The sequence below is a fragment of the Agelaius tricolor genome, unplaced genomic scaffold (genome assembly GCF_023055355.1).
Source record: "Agelaius tricolor isolate 1412-34295 unplaced genomic scaffold, bAgeTri1.0.p SCAF_7, whole genome shotgun sequence".
NCBI lineage: Eukaryota > Metazoa > Chordata > Aves > Passeriformes > Icteridae > Agelaius > Agelaius tricolor.
In genome coordinates, this window is record NW_027269267.1 from 24,995,497 (window position 1) to 25,022,812 (window position 27,316).

The following is a 27,316-nucleotide window of genomic DNA, read 5'->3' on the forward strand; positions in this document are numbered from 1 at the left end:
CATCATATTTTTTTTTGCATCAGTGATACTACACTAAATTACAGTAAAATTCTATCAGAGTATCTACACTAAACAAGAGAGTACAGAAACTCTACATTCCTTAAACTGTAAAGTCCTATGGCTGAAGGGTATCCTAATGTCACTGAGTAGATCAGACCCCACAGACCATTGGGGTAACAACAGTCACACTGCTGCATTCCTACCTGAGGTGGCTTACTTGGAACTTCGAGATCACATGCAGCTATCACTTATTGTGCTGTACAGAACAGGCAGAAGCATGTCCTGAAGATGCCTTGACCTTGCAAGGAAACACTTGATCTGCTGCATCCTTCCCTTGCTTGCCTGCCTGTTCCTTCCTTCATCCAATATTCCAGCCAAACAGCCCCACAATAAGTGCTTGTGCTACATTCATGCTGCAACTCTTTAAGCACACACACTGCATAAATTGGCAAGCACCAGGTCATCACTGCTACCCCACTTTTTTTTACTCAGCACTGAGATTTCTGTGATGCATGAAGAGCATGAGACTGTGACTGCAAGGGTTATGTATTGTTCAAGTTCCAATATTCACAGCTGCAAAATCTTGGCAAGTAATATTGAAAGAGCTTCTGCTTCTTACAAATCAATTCATGAGACTCAAAAATTAAAACAGATGTAACCATGTCATCTGTACCTCTGCTGATTCAATGCAAGCTGTCAGAAAGCACAAAGGAGAACACATTACTCAGCTCACAAAAATGAATATTCTGCCACTCAACTGCTGAAAATGTGGAGGTGCTACGTAAAAGACAGCAAGTGCTCAGTCACCACTGCACTCATTTAATAAGCAAAATGTCTGTGTTAGCTCCGCTTTTGTGAAATGCCTTTGCATTAGGTAGTTTAAATTAAAATTGAATGCACTTCAGCAGACATGAACCTGTTAAGAGCTGAACTGCATGAGCTGATGGGGTTTTTTTTCTGACACCTACCCTTCTAAATTAGCCATGAAATGCTGTTTGGCACATGGAACAACCGCAGATTGCTAAGCAAGAGAGTCACATAAAGTAAGTAATTTCAGAAGGTTCAGCTGTATTATATCAAGGGCTGAGGGGGAGGAAATAATCACCACCCCATTATAAATTATTTCCCCTATTACTTTGCCTAGGGACTACTGGACTGGGAGATTTTAGGCTTGAGAGACTGGTAACATGGATATAAATCAGCTGCTTCCCAAAGTGTGGGCTCACAGGGTGTCTGTGTCTGTACAAATATGATGTTCTCAGGCTCTCCAGAGACACAGGCACATGGTGAATAACAATGTTTAGATCCTCCCAAAGCCATTTGAAAGATGCTTCATTTCTTAACATTTGCCTCTGCCAGAGATCCCCCAGCAGCTGAAACAGCAGGACAGACATGTGTCTGTCCCTCAGCTGAAAAGGCATACAGTTCAGTCTAAGGGAAAGATGTCACAAGGCTAAACTGATCTACCCAGCAAACGTGGCTCTTCTCCTTTTAAAGGGATGGTGCCACCTCACCCTTCTTTACACCACCTGGTATGATTCCCTCAGCCAGTTCAGCTCACTGAATTTACTCCCTTTTCTCTAGTGAGTGAGCTTGGTCTGGCCTCTGTGAGCTGAGCCAGGTGGCCAGGCAGCTGCCAAAGCCCATGTGAGGAGGACACAGCAGGCCACAAGGACACAAGGTGCAATGGCAGCAAGAGCAGTTTCTCACACCAGCACAGTGGGGTTTGCTGGAGCTCCTCCACCACAGCTCCTCAGCTGTGCCTTCACTGCAAGGGAAACTGAGCTGGGAGCCAACAAACCCTTGGCCCTGCCAGAGGGCTGTCTTCAGACCACTGTCACTGCTGACTCCAACGTGTTATAAACTCAGAACTCTTCCCACAAACATACACGCTATCCTGTTCCCAAAAGTTAACATTCATTGAACTGAAATTCTACCAGGGGCATATTTGGCAAAGAAATGCAACTGTTTCAAGATGAAAACTGGCAATACAGTTTCCAAATAGAGTAAAAAAAAAAAAAAAAAAAAAACCAAAACCAAAAACAAAAAAAGCCTGATTGTTAACAGGAAAAGCTGCCATTCAAAACAGTCATCACACCTTGATGCTCCAGTGTGACTCCATAAAATCCACAGCAATGGAGTGCATGGTTTCTACCCAGACTGTCCCCAGCCCCGTGAGAGGTGAGTGCAGGGTCTGTGTTTGTTCCTTCAGCTGATGCATCTGCGAGCACTCAGTGAATTAGCTCCAAGGTGTTAGAGCAGTAATTACAGCCCACAGCGGGAAACAGCACTGTGCAACCTGAGTGTGGCTCTCAAGTCACAGTGTTTCTCTCAACACTCTTTTAAACATGCGTTAGAGAATTGTAATTGGCTCAGTGTTACTCAGTGTTACATTAGAGAAGACTCAGAGAATAGCCAATTTTTTATTAAAAGGTATTTTTAACCACCAGAGGGAGCACTGGCCCTGAATATATGTCAGGAATAAAATAAACATGTACAATAAAATGTCATCTGTTTGTCCTCAGCTGCACTTAGCATTTTCAGTATTTTATTGAAAGTGTGAGGTGGATATCAGTCAAGCAGAATTACTGCTATAGGCTTACAGGACATGTGTCCTCAAATGCACTGAGCATGTTTGACATTACAAAATTCCCACTGCACATTCTTCAGCAGAATCTATCTGCACCATAGCTATACAGTTCTGGAGCCACACAAGTAACAAGCAATTAATTACACAAACATAACTCTGCAGACATGCAAGGAATCTGTGTAGGAGCTCTGTAAAGATCTTGGCTCACCCAGAAGTTTTGGAGCTGAGTTCCTGACAGTATGTGGAATGGAAGAGGGGCTAAGGCAGAGAGGGGGGGGAGACTCAGCAAAATCTGGATTCTTCATTGCCAGGAAGCATCTGAAAGAACTCAGTCCCATGAAAACACGAGTGCAGCGTTTTTGGCATGGCCAGCAGAAGGAGCAGCCATGACAGTTTGACATGGCCTGCACAGCTCCACAGCCAGGCTGGCTGAGGCCCTGAGCAACCCCAAGCACTACCAGGGCTGCTCTACACTGTACTCTGACACGTGTGACAACAAAGGGCCACCCCAAGAGCTGCTGGGGAACAGCACTCTCTTCCTCATGACCCCTTTGCCATGGTGTTCCTTCTGCATCTCCTTCTCCCTTTGCTCCTCCCCAGTGACTTTCTCCTGTGGGACTCCTCCAGTGCCACAGCCAAATGGGCTCTCAGGCTGCATTTTGAGGGGAGGACACTGGGAAGCAGCTATTTATGGGGCAAAAGCCAGTGCTGTACCCTTAATGCACAGGAACCTATACAGGTTCATATACCATGGGGCAGGCACCCTGATCACCCAATCTCACTGTGTTTTTTCACTCCCTGGCAGGATTACTCTTCTTACTATGAAAGTATCCTTTCTCAAGGGTCATGAATTTACAACACTGGGGAACCTCTGCAGCTTGATCCAAGATGAGCCCAAACCTCCAACAGTGCCTCCATTGATATAAACAAGTCATTAGAGGGCTTTTCAGGTTTAAGGTTAAGGGACTGAGCCTGGGCCTCTGCCTCCTAAAGAATGCTTAGAGCAAAAGCATATTTCTGTGGCACCTCATGGCTGTACAGAACATTCCTCAGGAAGCTGCTAAGTGTTTCCCAGGAGTACAAAAATAGAAATAACAATCTTTGATTATCCTTTCCCCTACATATCAGTATCTATGTGCTTAGCTGGTGCTCAAGTGCATGGATATACAGTGTGTCTCAAAGAAATTTAGAAGCTGAATAAGAAGTAAAGTGAGTGAAGTAAAATTAACATTCAAAAGCCAATCATGGCTATCATTTAATCAGTGCCAAGCAACTGGTTGATCAATTGTATCAACATCATACAATTTCAGTTAAACCAACTATAAGTAAGAGCTGCTCCCTACATAATTCAGAAGTCTTCCTCATGCAATTCCTCTTCTTCCTTGACCCATAGTTATATTCCTGATTTTCCAAATGTGGTAGTCAGTTTTTTCAATGCAGCTGCCCAAAGTTCACATTTTAGGACTTCTTGAGCCAGGTACACTCTTACCTCAAGCTCTCAATATTCCTTATATTTGCATGTCTTTGGTTCATTGTGTGATATTGCATTCCAGCATAGATAAATGTTACAGATCCAGAAGTAGCTGGGATGCTATGGAGGTACATATTTATTCATAGCATGATTAAGAGCATGGTATATAAAGTACAGAAATAGAAAAGGAGAGAGAAGAAGATGACTGAGAGCAACTAAACTTTATCTTCAGCTGTGGAAGTCTGCCTGCACAGAGTTTGGCAGTGTAACACCAAAGTATGTGGTTCATTGTCTTTTTGTTTAAACTTTTCTTGATTTAAAAAAAAAGGAAAAAAAGCCCAACACAATAATACAGCTTATGATGTTTCAGAAGGAAGTCACAGAAACCTTTTTACGAAGGTACACATGAGGTTCTCCAACTTTATTTTAGTTTTTAAATCTTTTATCACACATCAGTCAAGGAACCTCTTCTCATCAGCTAGAGTCACTCAGGGGAACAGAAGAACCTCAAAGAACCATAAGGGAAGAGGATGTTTGAAGGACAAATGTGTTTGCACTGTAAAAAGAAAAAGGAAGTTCTATCACCTGCATACAGGTTGAATCAAAAGGGTGCTATATTTCCCACCCCTTCTAATCATCTGTTGAACACATTAGGTCTGAGTAACTCTTCCTTTGTTTTATTACACATTGTATTAAATCACTTCCAGTGTTGAAGGTCCAAGAATATAAGGGGTAAAAATGTTCCACACCCTTCCTACTTCATTAATGAAAATTATTTAGCATTTGTTTGCATTTGGCATTGTTTAAAGGCTCGCATTTAAAGATGAAATAGCAGGGGGGAAAAAAGGATCTTAAACTTCTCTGGGTTTTTAACTTATTTTTGTTCAGATCCTAGACTGGGAATGAAATGTGACATTACATGCAAGTTTTATTCTCTTGCCAAAGGTTCGTCATGGACATATTTACAGAAAATAACCTCTTCCATAAATAGTAAAAACATGGGCAGCCGGTCCTGGACAGTACAGACTGCAATAAAGTTCTCATAATGAGGTACTCATATCTTGAGGGCATGCGACAGACAGCACTATTTGAGACAGTGCTAGTCTAGCTGCTTTTTTGGGTCAGGTTGGAAATGGCATTTCTAAAGATTAAAACATTTTGAAAGTTCCACAGGAGTAAAATATCTTTCCACAAAACAGAGGAAATACTCTGGCTTCTGACTTTTAATCATGTAAATATCACAAGGCAAATAACATTGTGACACAATGAGTGTCAAAGAAGCGTCAATCAGTGCTTCTTCACTTAATTGTCTCGACTCAACCAGATCCACTGTAAAACAGACATGACAATATATATTTTTGTAGTACCTCCAGGGTTGTTCAGCCTAAGGCAATAAAGTTAATAAAGATAGAATAATTATTAACAATAATGAAAACAAATATCTTTCTTATTTTGACATTGTAGAGGATGTCAGTATCTTTGTCAGTAAGTGTCAACTAGAAGTTGGTGTATTGCTCAGCAGGTGGCTTAAAGGTTTTTTCTGACCAATAAAAGGGACGAGGACACGTCAAGAGGCCGGTCCGAATAAAGGACATCCGCAATGTGTGACTGCCACCCAGAGGAGCCCGCGGGGAAGTGACAGAGCCCGGCTGCTGGGACACTGCCAGCCCTGGGCACAGCCCTGCCCTCCCGCCGCTCCGCTGCTCCTCCTCAATGGAGCCCAGCCACACACAGCGGGCACAGGCAGGCTGGCCAGCTAAAGCTTACCCTCTGGAGAGTTTCACAAACACTGGCTTTCCCCTTTTTTGATGAGGGAAACGGTGTCGCTCACTTCTCCTGCCTTGACACTGATTTCGCTGCATTTAATACTAGAACTTCCTACAAAGATCCCTTTATAGGAATTTCACGGGGCTGGGTGTGTCCTTGCTGGATTTCCAGCTTCTATTTCCACACTTTCAGACAGAGACGAAGTTTGAGTTGAGGTGTTGTGATCACATCCTTAACTCACGATCCCATTAAAGGTGCTGCCATACAGATGGAGGCAGCACTGATTTCTCTGTTCACTGCTCGCTGTACAAGCCTTTGGTATTCCTCTCTTTATTTCACCTAACTACTGACATTGGAGCCAGAGGGCATTTTAGACTGCTCCTCTGTACCACAGTCCCTCCCCTCCATCACTACCACTTAAAACTATTTATTTTGCAGTTCTGCACCGTCTTTCAGACCTTGCTTGCCACTCGAGAAAACCTAACAAAATTAAGGGTTACTAAACCCCCTCAAGGCTTTAAGTATTCTGCTAACTAGCCATGAAATGCTTTTGTTGCATGTGTTTACAGTCAGTGAGAAAAGAGTGAGAGAACACCCAATTTGATGCTAGTGACTGTGCTCACTCAGCTCAGTACACTGTGCACACTGAACTTTGACACAAGCCTTGGTGAGAATTATTTTTGTTGGCATACCAATATATTTAAAAATGTTCCAGATGAACTTCGGTGGAAGCTGTCACATGCTTTCTTTAAGAGCTACAAAATTTATGAGTACGTTTTGCCACTATAATCACTCTTAAATATTCTAAGAGATATAAACATGGTTTTCCAGACAGGAGTCAAAGTTTCTTTTCCCTTGGCTTTACCTTGATTTTGCATTTCTCTTGCTGTTAAAGATTATATAAGAGAACACTTCATTACTGGCAGCTAGTCATTATTTTCATCATTTAATTGAACTCTCTTTATTATGTTATCAATACTTCAATCAACTATTCTGTAGCCCTTTCTCAGGTGTTGTAGTTACTTGAAAAGAAATGTAAATCCTCTTCAACATCTCTTAAATATGGTTTCCCAACTGGCTTTGCTCCTACTGTGATATTAAACTTCTTTTGTGGCTAAACTAAATATGTTCTCCAGCAGGTTAGAAACTTCCCTGTGTGATAAAGTACTCCACTATCACTCCTTTAGCAGCTACTTCAGGTTTCCTCTTTGAAAATTCCACTTTCATGTTGCTTCTTACTGTTCTGTCTCCTTCCAGGCATATACTGTTACAAGCTTTGCTATTGCTTCTGCTGGAAGTGGTTTTGAGAACTTTGTATAAAATTTGGCTTTTTACCCTTCCTTAATGAAATCCAAACTTTGAGAAAATCCAGATCTGCTTTTCTGAAGGCCAACATCATATGGCCAGATGTTTTCAGTGACTAATCTTAGTTATGACCTTTCTCTGAAAGCATAAGTCTAAAATCTGAGATAAGAAGTAGCTGAGAGAAAGGAAGCAAACAAGTACCACGAGGTATGAGATTTAAAAAAATAAAACAAAAAAAACCACCAATTTCCCAAACCACTTTTTACCCTTGGCTAGAAAGAACAGAAAGTGATTTAAGAAGACTACCATATACCACATCACTATGGTTCCCTAGTGATAATTATATACACCCAGGTCACTTCTTGTGGATATTGCTACAGAGAAAATGTACACAGAAACTGATTACTAAGTGCATCAAGGATTAAATTCTTGTGTGGGAACTGACATATCACAGAACCATCTAATGTATCTCTTGGTCTGAGATCCCAGCAAATACAATATAAATTGAAGAGCAGATTATTTAAAGAAACTTAAAGGATTAACTACAAAATGTAGCTCCTGCTGTACCCCAGGGTTTGCTGTCCCAGACTCCTAAGTTACACCAACAAACCCCTGCAGCATCAGAGTTTTAGTGGGCAATTAGACCAGATACTGAAAAACTGCACAGGACAAAGGTTTTGTAATCTGTATCTAGTCAGTAGATATTGACCCTGTATAGACATAATTTTAAATTTGGGAAGATTTCAAACTATGCACAGGTATTGCACAGGCACTGGGCAGCTCCACTTCCTGAGCATGAATATTTCAGAGCAGCAGAAATTTCACACATCTTTTCATATCTTATATCTCATATCTCACACTGGGGAAACTTGACTAATTCATTGGAGGCTCACATACTTTGGATCAAGCTAAGACCCTGCAATCCTTCAAGAAACCATAGTGAAGGCATACACAGCTGTTGTGCAAATTTAAAATCAAGCCCTGTGAGCTTGTTTTATTCCATGAAGAAGAGAGCTTGAGCTCATTGTGCCAATACCCTTAAAATCAAAGACAGTGCATCTAGCAAGAGCTGCTTAAAAGGTCATATTGTGCCAAATTAAATATTACTTTGTGAATGCCTTCAGAAGACAGCTCTGAAAACTAAATATGAGCATGTCTCAGCACATAATACTACTGCTTTTATAGCCCTCTTTCCATAGAGATAAATTGATCAGTGTAATCCACTGGTTTGTATTAATCACAGATACACACTGTACTGAGTGCAAAAATGTATCTTAACATAGAAAATGTTGCAAGAGACAATTGGGACAAACGGTTCCTATAACTATTTAAAACTAAGAAAAGCTGATGGTTTCAGATGCCACTTAGCAGTTTGGTCTGACAGCTGTGAAAGAGTAGACAACTTTTCAACATTTAGCATATCGCAGTCAATATTATTCAAAGTTGTTTGATATTTTGTTCTTTTCAAGAATAGTAGCCCTCTTCATGAAAAATTATGTTCTTCTGCCCTGATTTGAATTCAAAAGATTCTTTTTCTCAGAGTAAAGGATAAATCAATAAAAATATACTGCTGTCAAAGCAGAACTGACAAAAGACATTGTGACAATATCCCGAATTTCATAAATATGAATCACAAGTTTCCCTGTAGAACATCAGATCTGCAGCTGATCAGTATCTCTGCTTATTTTATTACTGTCTTCTGAGTCTGCCCTTTCAGGAATAATTAAATGATTTCATGTTATCTATTAGCCCTTCCAGACTGCAGACACATTTTGCCTCCCACATAGCCTGTCACCCCTCTTTCCAACTTTATGGCCATCTCCAGAGTACATTATTTGGCTGAGGTTTCCTTAACGTCCCCCGTTCAAGGTCTTCCCAACTCAGACATAAACTGGTGCTGAACTCAAAGTTCCTACAGCAGCCACTTCACAGAATCATGAGGTTGGAAGAGACCTTCAAGATCACAGAGTCCAACCCATGCCCTAACACCTCAACTAAACCACGGCAGCGAGTGCCACATCCAACCTTTTTTTAAAGATATCCAATCTTTTTTTAAACACACCCAGGGGTGGTGACTCCACCACCTCGCTGGGCAGACAATCCCAGTACTTTATCACTCTTCCAGTAAAAAACTTTCTCCTAATATCCAACCTATATTTCCCTTGGTGCAGCTTGAGACTGCGTCCTCTTGTTCTCAGGGGATTTAAATAGGAACACTGAGCAGTGTCAATTAAAAGTGATTTAAAAAATTAACATTCTTGATTCTAAAAGATCTAATAAAGGTTGACTATGAAAAGATAGGACTAATGATTACTGATTTGCTCCACTAAAGGAACTGACTTGTTGCCTCTGATATATTTTCAAGGAAACTCAAAGTACTTAATAGTGATCTTCCATTGACTGCCAGGGCTTCTCTCCAACAAGGGGGTTTATACTGTGTTAAATCATCAATATTAGAAATAATTCTGTTCTATCTTTTGATATGTAAAATGACAGAAAACCCTCAAAGGTCCTCCCAGTCTAGTAAATCTTAAAAAAAAAAAATTCAAGGGCACAGTCCCCTGCAACAGTCAACTCTTCATTACAGAGCAAAGGCAGAAGCACAATACCCTGCATACACCAAGACCATCTGTGATTTTTAAGGCTGTAGAAGTGTTCAGGAGAGAAAACACTGGTCTCCGCTCCTGCTGATGGGGAACTCCAGAGATGTCCCACTGACTCTCAGTCTAAGTCAGAGCTACCTGGCTTCCAGATCCAAAATACCTCAAGCAAAGCCAGTCTGTGTACTTCTGCAGCATGGTCAATCCACATGTGGGTGATGTACCCATCAAGGCAAACAGAGAATTCAAATTAATGTAGGTATAATAATACAGATACAGCCTCAGAATAAGTGAAACAAATATAAGCCAAAATAAAATTATTTGCTCAAGTTTTCCTGCTTTCAAACAATAAAATATCAAAACCAGCAGTACATTAAGAGTTAATTCTATTCTTATCTTCTATCTAGCAAAGATTTTTTTTAATTGCAATACTTCATGCTCAATGACAAAAGCATGTTTGATATTCTTGTTGACTTCAACTCTCAGTGGGTAATGCTGAGACAGTGAAATCATCATAAAATATTTATACTAAAGAATGAGGATTTATACTTCAGTGCATTCTAACTTGATAAGTCTAAGAAGATTAATCATTCTGTATTACTTACAGCAAGGTTCTAGTGTTGCCCCCATTTACACTTGTTTCTGATACAGTGCAAAAGCAGTGCAAATGGTCATGAATGAGAGCAGGAACATTTTTAGAAAAAGTCAGTGCATGGAGAATTTTACTCATCTCTGTGTAGTCTTTGTTGAATGGTTAATTAAATGCTTAACATGTTTTTTCTGCACACACTAACAGCTAGCACTTCTTATCTCGACAGCTGCTTGAAATTGTTCTCAAAATCTAGGTAGGCATAAAAGAGAAAACATAGCTTCAGTCTTCTTTTGAGTAGCTCAATAAAATGCAGGCAAGCATTCAACACTCTAATCAGTTTAAACAGATCTCACACTTCAGTAAGGTTTAAGAGAACAGTCAAGTTATTATGCAGAAAACCAAATAAAAAGTATGAGGTAATAAACAAAGATGTTTTAGGCTAATCTCTCTAATGGAAAACAGTAAGGTATTATTTATTATTTTAGCAATATTATGTTTTTCTAAAATTTCTGTACCTTTTGTTTGGAAAATATGTGATATTTGACATTATATAGCTTAAAACAACAGCTTGATGTTCAGCGTAATAATAAAGGCTTTATAGGATAAGGGCCATCTGTTGCAATTACACTCACTTTCTGAATTTTCTGAAAGGGATGAAAACCCTTAGAGTTTGTCAATTATATGCCCTTGATAACATATGAGTCATGTTAAAGGAGTTTGGCATAGAAATGCAATTTTCATGGAAACAGTCTGATGAGAGAATATTTTAAATGTACTCTAAATATGGCCATCGTATTGATGAAATTATTCTCAAAGGAGAGAGAAAAATATGGCAATGTGACTTACTTTTCCATGTCTGAAATGCTCTTGGGTACTATTTCCTGGTCATTTCACAGCTTTTAAGTCAACTACCATTTTCAGCACTTTTTCTGATGAGATCATGAATATGATTATTTGGCCAAATGAATTTTAATTGAACCCCAGTCTGGAACTTCTGGGTCTGGAACGTCTTCCCACACTACAGTAGGAAATATCTCTCCAGATGTTAATAATTAAGGCATTAAAGAGTAAACCCAGCACCCACTTCCGCAGCTCCCAGGGCTCCCATGGCAGTGAAGTGGTGTGGGTGGATTGCTGAAGAGTGTGGGAGGATTGGAAAAGGCCCTTCAGCATTTGTACACTTCTGCATGACATGGAAGCCAGATCAAAAGGGTTTCCAGGGCAGGCAGAATGTTGGCTGTGGATGGTCGAGGGTAGAGTGGATAGGTCCTCCCACAGAAGAAGTGGAGAGCAGATGTTCTTTTATGTGGTCTCCTGGGGTACCACAGGAGCTGGGCATGGCAGCCTTCTCTGAGCCCAGATCTTGGCTAAAATCAGTCTTTTTAATCTCTTTCTAATTCTCTGATTAAGAAATATTCATAAAGATTTTTGAAGGAACAGGTACCATTACTGATGTGTGTGTTAATGGGAACCACGTTTATCAGGGACCAAATCCAAATGCATTCGTTGGAAATGCCATTTACAGGAATATTCCAGAGGCAAGCAGGAAGGATGCTCCTCTTACTTTCCCTCACCAGGTTCTGTCTCCAGGCCTGGGACCAAGTGGCAGGCTATCCTTATTCTAGACAGACATTAAATATATCAGAATAAATCAGGAATCAGGATAAAAAACCACACAGGGCTGGAGGGCAGGGGGCAGATTTTTTAAAAATAAAACTCAGTTTTCTCTTCAAAATCTTAAGTATGTTTGAAACAGAGTTAACATAATGAGCAAGCATTGATCTGAACCATATTCATGCATGTTAAATACATTCCAAAGTACCTTCAAATGCCTTTCTTGACTATTGCTTTCTAGCTATAACTAGACATTCACCTGTCCAGATGTCTCTAATGTCAATAACTACATTTCCAAGAAGTCTAAAATTATGTGATTCATTATATACCTGCTTAATGTCAGAGAAATTTGTGATGGAACCCGTTAGGAAGAGTGGAGAGTACACTGACACACTAGAACTTAATATGTGTTCTCTTACTATGGACTGATATTTTTCTCTCATCAACATTTTTAAACAGCCTACATTTATGTGAAGTAGTTTTGGATTCTAGCATATCAGACAAGCACCTATTTATTTTAAACAGAACATTTTGAGACATTCTCTGGACTACGCAAATGAAAAATGCCAGCAAAAGCTCTAGCAAACAGACAGGAACACAGCTGGAAATAAATGAAGCATAAGGCTTAATACTATTTATTTCCCCAAGCTATCATTTTTTTTTAATTATCTTGTTACAAGATGCTGGCATACTCTATGAACTGAAAACTGATGTCTTTCAACGCAAGGGTTATAACATGTCTCCTTCATTCTACTGTGACTCATTTGTACTTGTTACTGAACAATAAGATCAAGCTATCAAGGAATAAATTCAGAGTTTTGAACCTTTCCCAAATCTTTGCTGTATTTGTTTTCAATATATAGTTGACTTTTATTAAACAGACATTAATGGGTCATTAAAATAAGGAGACTCCATCTGAATGATGCTCCAGACCTTGACACTTTTTATTTGTGTGACAAATTCATCTATGCTCTGTTACAAAGAAAATTATCTTGCTTGGGCCTCCAATTAAGTAATTCACATTCCTAGTTGTGGAAAACACCAAAGAAAAGCCACCAACAGACATTCTTAAATCCATCATCCGTAAATATGCAGCTATTGCCTTTCAGACAACACAGAACACCAGCTGTCTATTTATTTCAAAGAACAAAACAATCCCCAAAACAAAAAGCAAACAACCCCCCCAGCTCTTCTAAGTATTCCTTTGGGTGACCTAAGCAACTTACCTCGAAACACATACCCAAAGCAACCACAGCATGAGAAAACTGGTTTACATTCATTTAGAATGGTAGATGTACAGCACATTTGCATGCACAAGAGAATACATCATAGATTAAAATCTCTACAAGCAAAATTGGAAGAGATAAGGAGAGTGGTTGAATGTCTATAATATTTACAAAAGCAGGTAGTTTACAGGGGAATTCATGGAGTGCTTAAGTGCTCTGTAATTTTTCTTCACGGTAACTGCTTTAAAAGAAGACTTTAAAGTGCCTTTTTTCATGTACAAAAAGTTTAGATAACTGAATGGGAACTTTAAAACTCATTTGCAAGGTTCTGTCAAAAGTTTTAATTTTTTTTTTCTTGACCTGCAACACTTCTCTGTATCTAAGTTAATCATTAACCTCCCTCTTCCTACTGCAAGTCTTTGCCTCCCAGGGCTAACCCTGGTCAGGGAACATTGATTATGATGCATCACAGCCATCCTGGAGAGCAATCTGCATGGCATGCTGAGAGCAGCATTCCTGAACTGAGTGCCTGCCTCACTTCCAGAGGTGGTCAGGATGTCAAGCCTGCTACCCACTGAGGAGGCTGGAGATGAGGTGAGGGAAAGGTGGAAGTGATGGGTTAGCATCCCACTCGATGGGGGAGGACAGAGGGCACAGCCACGTTAGGCTGGGGGCTTCGCTCCAGAGTGAGGGCATTCACCTGCCCCCAGCAGCCACAGCCACAGAGGTGGCTGCTGCTCAGAAACCCTGCTGATGGCACTGCCTGGCCTTGGCCATGCTCCCTGGCACTGCAAGCCTTCACTGAACCCAGTGGCTCACCTGGCTCCCAGCAGATTTTATACCCTGTGGTTGAAAGAGGCAAGAAAATGAAATGGACAGAGCTGACTTACTTTTTGTCCTTTTACTCCACTGCAATCACATTTTCCACAACCGGAACATCCCTGAAAATAAAAGAAATTGAGAATTAAATGTCTGAACTGGATGACAGGCAGAACACACTGCAATGAGCCAGGGATGTCAGCAGCATCCCTCTGACCACCCCAAGGCTGGTCAGTGCAGGCAAAGTTTGCTTAAGCCCATACAGTAACATGAGAGAAGTCAGATTAACTGGTGCACAGGTAAAATCTTACAGTCACTTTGTGTTACCAAAGATGCTCTTAAGTACATCAGGGCTACTCTCTACTTTTCCTCCTCACAGTCATGAAGCAACTGGTAAGCAACTCAGCAGTCAATAGCTTTTACTGTTGTCATTCCCCTGAGAAACAAACTATGAGGAAAAGAAGCAGAACATCTGTATCAGTGAATATTCCACCAACGCACAGGAGATCCTTCAGCAGCCCCTTCAGGCCATCATTCAGAATCAGTCAGGGACAGCACCTCCCCTGAGACAGCTTTCAGCACAGATGCTGGACACCTGTCCCTCTACACCTGCAGGCTCCACAGTCTACTGGGATCTCAGTACTGCTGGGAAATGAAAAGAAAATGCACCTAATCCGTTTTGAATTTGGAAAGCCCCCAATGAGACCAATAAATATTAACCCAGAAAGATAAATAATACAGTAACATTTTTACTTGCCAAATACATTTTATTTTAAAGTAAAGCATCAAAGAGAAATGGGGCTTTAATACTTAAAAAAAAGGCTGCCCAATGAAACTACTGTGCTATCTCCTAAAAAATTATTGCTTTTGTCAACACCTTTTTTTTGTATATGTACATCCACTAAATATGTTTCTTGAAGTAGAATTTTCTCCATACTGACATAAAGCAAAAATAGTTACAATTTTTACAATTTACAATTTTTACTTACATTATTATACCATGTTATATTATAAATTCACACAAAGGTAAGAATTAACATGATTAGAATGAGTTTTTATCATACAATGCAGAAAGAGAACTAGATCTGAAGACAACACCAAGACATGCTGCAGTGCAACCTCAGCAAGGATCAGAAGGGAAACGTGCCACCCACGGAACAATCAGCTTTACTCCTTGCAGGACATGGTTGTGCCTGGAAAAACATTGGGTCTCCCATTACAAGAAGTGACCTGGTGTGACCTCTCTTAGTTTTTCAGACCCGATGAGATCTCAGCTGGAGGACGCATGCTTGCAGCTCATACTTCCTCCTCCAGGATCATGTAGAATGTTATCAGTTTTATCAACACATCCCCTAAATTCAGGAGAAGTCTGTTTTAATTGCGTCTGGGAATGTACTTAACATAAGTCACTGAATCATTATAAACATCTGTTTTCAAGTTAATCCCTGCATATTTCCTTCAGCCTATTATTTAACATGCACTGTTTTAGAAAAAAACTATGTTGTTATTTAAGTATGGTTTTGTTCTCAAATTTAGCATAGCCAGAAGAATGGGCTTGTGCTTTTGAGCCTCTTTTTGTCCCCAAAAAAATGAGCTCATTATATTCAAATTTTCCTGTTTTTAATGCCTCAGATGAGAATAACCAAAGGCAAGGAAGGTGAGAAGGTACTGAGCACCAGGGAGCACAACTGCACAAGGTCCTGTTGGGGGCAAGGGCTGCAGCCTGCCATGCCAGAACAGGCACCTGCTCTACAAAACACTGCCTTTATTTTACAGTAACATCATCTCCTGCTGTCACTGACTGCAACCTCTGTGGGCGGGAGGTTGGCCAGCAATGACAGCCACTGCTGGATAGCATTATCCTCAACTACTAAAATGCATTTAGAATCTGAGCAACGTGATAACACTCTGCCTATACTAGGAAGAAGTATGAGGTTTTTCCTTCTGCTTCTCGGGAAAAATGGGAGGGCCAGACTGGAAGAAGCTTGTGGATCAAAGGTAACTTTAAGGAGGTCAAAGGGGCACTTAAGTAATGAGATGCTGGAAGAGAGAAGGATGATTATAGCACGTACAGGAATCATCACACAGCAATTAAACTGAAACTATGCAAATTATTGTTCATTTCTAAAGTTTGGTTTTCAATCAGTCTCATGACATGATTAATCCACTTAATGATATCCTAATATATAGTTCTAATCCTAGAACTATTGAGACAAATAGAAATAACTCTGTCATATCTCCTAGACATCCTCACAGAGACAACGCCTTCCCCAGAAACTGCAGGGAGCTTGGAACAATCACTGCTCTCCTCCAAGTGCCAAAACAGAGAAGAAACAGTCCTGGGCAGGAAGCATAATCTGTGGGGGGAGTGACAGATGAAAAGGCAGTCTCTTGATCCCTTGTCTAGGAGCCAGTTACAGGCTAATCCAAAGACTTTGGCCAGGTGCACTGCACCAGGTACCTCCCCTATTTTGCATGGTACACTCACAATTTTCAAATAGCCATAGCTTCCTTGCACCACAGGCCAGCCTCTCATGCAACATTACAGGACATTATTTTATCTTACTCCGCCCACAAAATATAAGTCTGCCCAGAAGCAGAAGCTTATTTTAGTGATGCAAATTGTTTCATTTCTTGACAAGCACTTCCATTCCATTTCATTCTCCCAGACTGTCTGCAACTGATAAACTTAGTGAATCATCCTAGTAAATCAGTATTAAACTATAAAAAGATTACATCCCTTCAACACGACACACACAGAGGCGCTACATTCAGCCTGAGTGTTTGCCTAAAGGACACCTATCCATTTTCTATCACATTAACATATAGTTCAAAAAAAGTCCTGCTAATGAAGGGGCATCCCAATCTGGACCTCTAGCTTCCATGACCCACATACTGAGCCTTACAAGCCTTAAGCCCTGTCAGTGACAGAGCTGAGAAAGTTGCTAAAATTCCCTGCAGCAGACGGAACAAAGGCTGCTCTGCAAGGCAGGCTGTAAGACATCTGTCAGATCACAGCTACAGACTTGTTGCGTTCTGCCCTGTTTTTCCACGTCCAGCTACTTTCCTGGCATCTGAGGACTACTGCTTGGAACTTGCACAGGAACGATGCAAACAGCCAGATGAGCAGCCTAGGAGGGAGATGACTGCCATATTTGGAAATGCACCATTTCTGGAGGCTACAGACATCTCCAAAAAAATACAAAGGCAGAGTCAGTTCTTGGAAGCTACAGTCTCTTACAGAAGTGCATTTCTCAAGATGAAATGCAGTTCCCTTTCCCACAATATCACCTCAGGCTCTGCTTACTGAATTTCAGTTGCTGAGCAGCCACCAGCTGCTAATTGCCTAGGTAGTAACAGAGTTCACATTGCAGCCTGCAAAGCACAACTGTAAGGTAAAAATTTAATTAAACTCTCCCTGGTTACTTAACTTTGTTCACGTCAAAAATCACATTCCAGGGAACATAGTCACTTGTCCTGCACAAAATATACTGTCTTTCAAATCACAGAAAATCCTGTGGATACGTGAGGCTACAGCAGATATCAAAATTCTCTGACTATTCACAAATTACCTGTATCATAGCCAAAGTGCTTCAAAAAGGTAAAAATAATCATAATTACTTCATCTTGTGATTAATTCATTATAAAATGACAATTTCTGTTTCGATGGGATGCTTGAACTGATGATGTTTTCTGATTAAACAGTGAAGATTTCCCACTCTATATTGCTTTAGTTTAAACCCCAGTTTGAGCTGAATTCCCATAGCAGTTTCAAGCTGAAACACAAGAAAGGCAAAGCCAATAGGATGGCTGTTTGACAGTGACATCTTTAAGTCTGAATCTCCTCTCTCCACAAAATCAACCCCTTCCACCTCTGTGTAATCCCAGTCTCTTGGAAGCCCAAGGGAGATTTATCCCTATGTAGCAGACACTTCTTCCTAAGTGCACACGTATACAACTCATGTAGTTGACATGAGAGCTGGATCAATAATATCTCCACATTTCACATCCCACCAAATACAGAAATAGGGAGCTGATGCCAACTGCAGGACACTTATCTTGCATTCCTCTCATATTTTCTTCTCTTTCCAGAATGTCAAAATAGCTCCCTGGCTGTATTACTATTCTTGTCTTCAACCTTTAGATGTAACTTCTGAATTAGCAAAACTGCTATTTTGTGTACAAAGTACTACTAGAGGAAACCATTAAAATTAGTTAAATTTGTATTAGTTAAAATTAGTAATTAGTTAAAATTGGTATTTTGTTAACTGATTTTACAGTCCATTAACAACTTTGAAAAAAAATCATGTAGCTAAAACTCCTGATTTACACTTAGCTAGAACAAAGAAGATAATAAAAAAAATCTGCACTGTCTTAGCAATTAGCAAAGTTTAGTTATACACCCTTAAAGGAATTGATACAAAGCCAGTTTTTCTGAACTGATTATTTGAACGTCAACTCTTAAAATGGTTTAGGAAAAGGAACATCTGCTCTTCCTTCATTTTGATGACTTAAAGCAAAGACCAGAAGTTGAGCACAGTTCTCATGTCTTTTGTAAACCCATCAATTTCAGATGTCTACAGACAGAAAAATAACAGACAAAAAGACAATTTTTTTCTAATGTCAGCAAGCTCCAGTCTTTCCTCCTCTCCAGATTTATTTTTCTCATTATTAAAAAACAAAACAAATAAAAAAGACCCTTAGCAAACCAATGTTGGCAGCTTATCTTCGTGTCCTTTTTTTAAATTTTTTTCCCAGCAAATCATGGGTAGACTCCAGTTATGACTGTTCAGGGAATTCCCCAAACCAAGGGAAGACTTATTGGTTTTGAAGCTTTAACCCTCTAGGTCACTAAATTAAGTTCAGCTCTCGTCAGCAGTGACTGGAAGCTTCTATTTAAAGTTCTTGGTTGTGTCATTTCAATTTTCTGCAGAGCCAGTCTTCACAGAAGACAGCAGAACAGTGCCATTCAAGATGTCCTGCACATGCACCAGATGCCTGTGTTTAAGCAAGGGAAATACATACAACCCAATAATCTCCAAACACTCATTAAACTTCAGGATTACAATACACATTGTCCTGAAGACCTTCTTTGCTTGTAGGCTGATGTACATGAGTGTAACAGGAGGAAGCAGAAGTGGTTCCCACTCATTTCTCTCTGTAAATGCAGACCCATTCTTCTAATATATCTTCTGGGGATTGTTTTGGCCCAGATGAAAACAAACCTACACAGTGGAAAACTGTGGCACTTCATGATTACTTGCATGGCAGTGCATGAGTTAAGTAGTCCTGCTTGTCTGAGGGGAACTTTAGGTTTAGAAGTTTACAAATTAACATATTTGTAATATCTGAAAAGAATGGCAAGTCACTTTCTGAAGTATTGCTGTGCATGATGAAATTTGAACTAATTACAACAATTCAGCTCTGGTTTTATTTAGAAGTTTAGCTCAGTTGATTGGAGCTTGGTGCTAGTTACACCAAGAGTGTGGGTTCAATCCCTGTATGGGGCCATTTACTTTAAGAGCTGGACTCAACAATCCTTGTGGATGCCTTCCAACTCAGAATACTCTGTGAGTCTGAGAAAAGCCTTCTACAATTTCTGGAAGAAAATTAATTTTAAGAAAAACTGTATAAAATACAATTGGAAAAAAAATCATTATGGCTATTGGGACAGGACGGGGGCTGTTCATATATTTTTGGCACGGTTTTTCTGTTTGGCTGGTGAGAGGGCTGTTTTGTTGTTGTTTTTAGCATTACCATAATCATGCAGGATGTTCATGCAAAAATTGCAGACAGACCACAGATTCTTATCTAACTCCAGTGTACTTTAGTCACTCCGAGGAACATTAGCAAATTTTCAGAATTTAGTAGATTTTAAATTAACTATTCATGAAAATATTTATTTTGTAAATTAGCATCAGTTGGAAGTACTTCACTTAAAATATGTTGAAAAAAGAGTTGTGTCTTCTTAATCAAAAGAATATCAGATTGCTGGCACTGAAATGTTTTGTTGCTGGGACCTCATTTTTCACATTCTTTTCCAAATTCCCCAGGGGTCTATCCTGGAGGTAGGGTCATGGGACTACCCTAAAGGCTGCTTTGTGAATATGACCTTCCTGTTGGTGATGTGAACATCGTTTGCACAAAGTGATGCAAATCTAGGGGGCTTCCCGTTAGTTCACAGGAAATATAGCTATTCCTGTTGTTCCATATTTGGACAGAAACGACATTTAAAACAACTGTTTCCTCCAGCTACATTCTTTTACAGGAAGCTCTGGAAACAATCAAGGTATCTGCTTACTTAGGGAAATTTCAAAATATCACATTATAGAACTCCATACTGCACAGCTCAAAGCAAATAACTGCTTTGTGAATACAAACTAAAAAGCCTCCCATGAGCATTATCTACTAAACTATCTACTAGGCTTATTTCCATTGACTGTCAGATACTGCTCAGCCTCCAACAGAGAAGACTGTATTTACCAATCCACCCAGTAGGTTTTGTACTCTTTTCCTATATAAGAACTCCACTGTTAGTTTTATTTTCAAATAAGTGAAAAAAATTCCAGGTGCCAGTAAGATCTTCTGGTGTTGCAGCCACTGGTGTTTCTTCACTGACAGCTGAGGATTAGAGCATGTTCCAGGGCTTCCTAACATCCAGTGACAGGCACTTTCAGGAATACATTTCAAAGGGCATGACCCTTCCTAAATTCGATTATGGTAATCACTGCTAACAATCGTCACTCAGAGCTTCTACATTGTGAACAGGCAAACTGAAGCCAATTGATACAGGTAAGAAACTCCCATTCCTCATTTTGCTAACCTGAAAAACCTGCAGAGAGGACAGGAAATCCTGTTGCAGAACCCCCCCATGGCTGTTGCAGAGCTCACTACCCGCCTCATATACAACTACCCTGGAGCTCACAAAGCGAAGTGCAAAAAAAGTCCTGCAGGGAACAAATGCAAACGCCCTGTCCTGTAACTCACATGTTTGGTGAAACTGGCATTAGCAATCCCAGCGTATACAAGTGGAGGGCAAGCATCAAACTTCTTTCTTGTTCATGAGGCAGAGGGGTTGTGGACTCAAACGAATCACACAAGTTTGTTTTTCTTGTTGCTTTATGGGATGGATCCACACAACCACTTACAGCACTTGCCAGAGGTACAAGGCTGGATCTAGCCATAACCTGGCAAAATGGAAGCAGTGTCATTACAATGGTGTGGTGGCTGGTGGTGCAAGGACAGGTGGAAGTCTTCTTGCTGTCTTCTCAATAAATCCGCAGGGCTTCACTGCTTTCTAGAAATGTTTCAGAGTTTCTCTGGCCCCTGTGCCTTTGCTGTTCAGTGCACAACCCCATTTTCACAAGCACAGGGGGTATCCATAATAACTCTGAGTATGGGCACTCAGTGTGGTTAAAAGCCTGCCCCAAAACAGTTCCAGCAGGGAGGCAAAATACAATGCCACCAGAACTAGGCAGAGGCTGAGGGAAAGGCGGTGGTGGCCACCAGCTCAGCAGGATTGCAGCCCCTCCCAGGCACCTTCCACCTCCCAGCGCTTTCCCAACCCAGGCTGGAGGCAGAACCAGGATGAGAGGGAACTGCCAAGGTGGATTCCCTCCCTCCTTCCTCCCACAGGGAGCAACCCTCTCTAAGCAGCATTGGGAATGACGTAAGAGATGGATGCCATGGTGGCAACCAGCCCCAGAGACATGCCACCATGGGCTGTGGGGTTGGTCCTGATGGAGAGGCCACCTCTGCCACGCTGTCCACCCAATCACTCAGTCTTCCCTTTAAACTTGTCTGGGCCCAGCAAGCCCCCATTACATTGGGGAGCGCAGTGAAAGGGCAAGTCTGCAGGGGAGGTGCAGCCCTCCTGCGCTGCAGCCCCTGTCCAGCAAGGGACACAAACCCAAAAGCAAAGGAGATGCCTCAGGAGAGATACACAGGAAGCCAGTGAAACCATTTTGCAAATGTGTACAGCACATCCATGAGCGCTGCTTTCCCCTCCCTTAGCTGATACACATGAACGTCAACATAAACAAATACCTTTAGAAGTAACAGCTTTTAAAAAACACAGTGCTGGGAAGCAGAGATCTTCAGCCCCCACCATTCTCGCCTAGACTAAATAAATGGAGAAGCAATATCCTCTTAGTTGGGATGCACACCAAGGGATGTGAGAAAAGCACAAGAGATAAACTGACTTCTGTGTTTGAGCACAGAGGAGAAACCCAAGTGACACACAGTGCAGCAGAGGCACAGACTGCTGTGTCCTGACCTCACACCACCTGAGCAGGGCTTTCCCCTGGGCACTATTTGTGCAGCTTCTAATTTCCTTTTACCCCCTCCTGCAGTGTGATCCATCACCAGTGTAGGAGGCTGTGTGCACTTCCAGGTAACACCATCACCACGGAAAGGTCTTGCCCAGGAGGGCTCCTGCCTTCATGTCACATACACTGCATGACCAGGGTCCCCTTGCTCCTTTCTTAGCCCTTTGCTCCCCATCAGCAGTTCCTTACCCTTCAGCTCTCCCAAGCCTGAACTTGCGTTACTTGGGAAACACTGTGGCTTTATGTGGGTATGGCTGACCTGCAGCCAGGCTCTGCACAGGCTCAGGCAGCAGCTCCTCAGTGCTGCAATCACTCCCTGAAGCTGTGGCTGTACCAGCACAGCACCAACATCCACAATGCACAGCCCCATCTGACCTTACCAGAAGATTTGCCCGTACCTGTCAAATGTGCCAGCTTCTGCAAGGAAAACCTTAATGGAAGACTCCACTGACTTCCATGGCATACTGCAGGTATATACAACTTGCCACTAAAACCTTTCCAGGAGTCTCTGTCGGGGCATTTAAAGATTAGCAAATTTTACTAGAACATATGCAACTTCTATTGCATAAATTTATCAGAGCTGTGCAAGTGATTTCTTGAGTAAAACATGAGAAGTTCTCTTTTCTTCTGAAAGTAGCCTCAACTTTTTCAAAACTTCTGGCAATAAATAGTAACAATCAATATAAACAATTTTAAATACATTGTTTGCACATCACAACACCAGGTCGCTCATCTCCTCAGTAATACTGGGAAGAGGAGACAGGTAGGGTAACAATGGCCTCACTCTGGCCAACGAGACTCAACAATGAATCACAAGATTGTTAATGAGCAACTAATTTGTACATTTTAAGAGCCTTGTGGTATTCTGGAAACAGCAGTAGTAACCACAGCAGTTCAACATCCTTGTCAAACACAGGATTTAAAAAGCATGTAGCATGTTTAGTCTACTTAGCAGCCAGCCAAAATACACAAAAATTCAGTTGATAAACCTACTTAACCCACTTTTCTTCCCCACAGATCTCAAAGTTTTTCCAAGCAGGTTCATCCTATGGCAATATCACTGTTACAGTTAAAAAAAAAAAAAAAAAAAAAAAAAAGCTGTATTTAATTGCCCTAGTGAAAGATTTCAGCCATTTCTTGCAGACAGTCAGCTCTAGAAACTAAAGCACCACAGGGAAGGTCTAAAATTGGAAGAGTATTTCCTAAAATGAAATATGGTTTTGGACTATTTGCATAATAGTACCATAATTTTTGTACTGGAAACAGTACCAGAAGTCTACACCATGCATTTTCTCTCAGATATTTTAACAAATTGCCATCATCATCAATCTGTCTGGGCACCTTCTCTTAAGCTCCATTGTACAACTTTGGTTCTGTTATACTGATAATTTTAACAACAAATCAGTAGTCATTTATCTGTTTGGACTCCTAAAAAGCCATAAGGGGAAGTATTGCTTTCTCTGCTCCTTAACTCCTTAACAGGCCACTGAATTTTGTCTTTTGCTCCAGTCAAGGATGCCATTGATTATGAGCTGCTTTCTCTTCAGGACACACCAACATGTTTTTTCCTAAAGACTCTGCACACCCCAGAAATAATCCACTCAGTTCAAGCTACATTTCAAAGGACATTACTACATAGCTAAAGACTCCAGATGCATATGGGTCTCTCTGACTGTTGAAGAGTCCCAACTTTCAAGAGATATTCCCCTTAGATGCAAAGCTCATGGTTTAACAAAAGCCCTTGCTCAACAGAGAAGTGAGGACTCAGCTCCTGTGAAGAAGCACAAAGATGATTGGCCAGAAGTCAAAAAAATGGGTTTTTACTTTCCTTTGCTGTTGCAAAGAAATTATCCCAAAGGACACTTTCTTCCTTTCTGAGAAGCACCAGCTAAGCACTTTTCCAAGTGGTGGTGTCTTTTAAGAAAGAGTTTAGAGAGAAGAAAACAGGAGGATAAAAAGACCCCAAAACAAACCTCAACCCTCAAAACACATGGGGCATTCAGCAGTTGGACAGATAATTGAGAAGTAACCCCCAAATCACTATTTCAGTTCTGCTGTGCAAGACTTTAAAATGCCCCTGAGGCACCACCTCACATCTGGAGCAAGATGCTGGCTCTAGATCCTTCACAGACAATGCCAGCAGCAGGAAAATACTTCCCTCAGTGACAACAGCCTCTGCCTTTAACAAACACACCTGGACACCCATAGCTTACAACAGTTTGACTCCCTTCTACCTGACTTCAACAGAAACAGTGAAGAAGAACTTTGCCACAGCCTCAACCCTATGGATGGCAAAACTTCTCTGAAAATAGGAGTTATGGAGAGGAACCCATGTCTTTTGCTCTGTGATGAACAGCAGTATCAAAACATTGGAATAAAAGCTATCAGTGCCCTGAATGACTTGCAAGAGCTCACGGAATTTGTGTGCATTAGAGTGGATGGATTTGATCTCTTTCAAGATGTTGTTGTCTTCCTTGTCCATCTAATGAACATCAAAATTACATGGAAAGGGGATTTAGGTGCAAAATAGATGATTCAAACTCACACTTTGTTCCATTAAATGCACATTTCCAGTAGTTACACACCTTGTGTTGTATTAATTTCTTAGTTAAGAGCCTTATGGTATATAAAGGAGTTCAGAGAAAGGCAGTGCAAATCATCAGTGTGAATTATATTGCCCTGAAGTCCTGTAGCCTGAACCTGTAACTTGCTCTGAATTCCACCCTTACATAAACAGAGCAGAATATTTATTCTGCTAGAAACTATAGTGCCATGTCTTCCTATGCAAATTAGCTCCTTAATCCAAAAACCATTTTCACTTGCAACTGGGTTGTGACACTCTAAATGCCCATTGCACTGCAAATTAACATATATATTAAAGAGCAATTACTATTAAAAAAGTAACTGAATAAGAACATAGATTGATTGTCAAACAACTTTTTTTTTTTCCTATTTAATTTATTTTTCAGCCATGGAACTCACTTTTACTTATGTGGCGGGTCAACTGGATGCTTTTGCCATTTTTAAAACATAGTCGCGAGTTAAAACTGCTGCTATCGACACGTTGTCTAATTTATTTGTCTGGCCCAAATGAAAAACAGACAAAATTTTCTCCAACCCGTATTTTTCCAAATTGACATTTGAAAATCCACTTTTAATAAAAATTGAAATGTTGGGAGAATGAGAGCAAAATAGCCACAGGAAATATTATTTTAGTGTGCAACATTTGCCAGACACAAAAGGAAACAAACTTGTCAGTCCTCTCTTTCTTTAATGTTTCTTTGTTGACTAGACAGGAAGTTGACAAAAATTGATTTTTTTTCCTCTTGTAAAGCATACAACATAATTTTTATTGTACCACTTCAGTTGCTGACTGCATTTTGTAAATAAAAGCATACTTCATGAGCATCCAGGGAAGCGCTTGGTATCTGACAGTTTACAAAAATGCAGTACTAATGAGGTACAAGAAGAAAAGTAAATAATGCTCACTGCAGAAACGGAAATAACATGGTTTAGAAGAGAGGCTGAAAATCCATTCTTTTCTATGGCAACTTCCTGAGTGATGGAAAAGTTATAGTTGAGTAAAATTAAACATTTTCCTAACCTGTATTCCTGCATGTAGAGGTCAACAGAAGTGCAAACATTGATGAACACTGAGATTCAGCTGTAAATATTTTGTGAGCAGCTTATTTAAAAACTGTAAGAAGCAGACAGATAATGTTTCAGCAATAAGATATCTTCCACTGATTAAGCAGACACAAATAGGCTTCAAAATCCATGCTTGTTATTTAGAATTAGAAACAATAAGCTTAAGGTCATTCATCCAGTGAAAGGTCAATACTAAAGATCTCATACTTCATCAAAAAAATTAATCAAAATTTTTTGAAGTTTATAAACACAGGCTATTATAGAAGCAGGCTGAGTATCCATTTCAGAGTTCTTCCAAAAAAAAAAAAAAAAAAAAGATCCTGCCAATGAGAGGTATAAGGCACCCAAAGGGCAAAATGAAGGATGCAAAAAAGGCCTTTCCTCCTGGGACCTTCTGGGTCACAATGGGTAAAGCCACAGAGACCTTTCTTCCTGGGACCTGCCACACGTTTGATCTCCCTTCTGCAGTCCCAGCCCTACTCTTGTCCTGCCACTTCAACACATCAAACCCAGCCTGGAATTAAACTATGTGAGGACTAAATACAGTGATGTTTTTACTCATATTTTTTTTTAATGGTACAGTTTAGTTTATTGAATTACCTTCACAATGAGGTCAATCAAATAAATGCTGCCATGGTGGAGGGGCAAGACAATGCAAACAGGACCACAGGCAAAACTGTCTAGGAACATTCTCATGCAGGGGTTTAAGATTGACACAGGTGTCACAAGTACTTTAATTACCACATGCATGTATCATTTTATGAGATAAATTGGTAAATTGATACATTTATGAGCTACTGCATGTGGCAGAAAAAGATAGAGGCCCCCAGAGTTTACCTTTATACTAAAACAGTATTGATCATACTCCCTTCTCCAACAGTGTAACCAACAAAGGTACTTTCATTTTTATTGGTATTTGTGGAAGAAGGTTGAAAGTATCTCTAAAGTGATGCTTATCTAAATTATTCTCAAAAAATACGATCATTACTTTCCATTTTCTATATTGTATGACCTGTATGTTTAATAACCTCATTTCATCTGGGTTTGTAAGATATTTTTTGAAAATAGGTTGACCAGCTTTGTATCATTGTGGATACTGGCTGAATTCACTGTAGCAGTTACTTGTAATGTGACTGCAAGCTTAGCCAGGCTTCCTAATTACAACAATGATTATACATTGTGGCACTAACAACATGACTTTATACCATAATTAGCAAATCTCAGGGACTCAGATGTTGAAAATGAGCTTTCCAAAGCCCTTCCCAGCCTGTGAACACCTCTAGAAGATGTGTCATCCAGAGTACATCTAGAAAGAAATTTAAAATGTATAACTATCCTCATCCTTAAGCATATATCC

The 27,316-nt window shown here is 40.4% G+C and overlaps 1 protein-coding gene across 3 annotated transcripts in view; it reads right to left on the reverse strand.

Moving 5' to 3' along the window:
* The window catches only part of COL4A1 (collagen type IV alpha 1 chain), a 118,421-nt gene that overhangs the window by 55,799 nt on the left and 35,306 nt on the right, over positions 1–27,316 (reverse strand). For all 3 annotated transcript variants that reach the window (XM_071430599.1, XM_071430600.1, XM_071430601.1), the window contains exon 2: positions 14,056–14,106. In XM_071430599.1, coding sequence (XP_071286700.1) covers positions 14,056–14,106 — 51 coding nt within the window. The remainder of the gene's footprint in view (positions 1–14,055; positions 14,107–27,316) is intronic.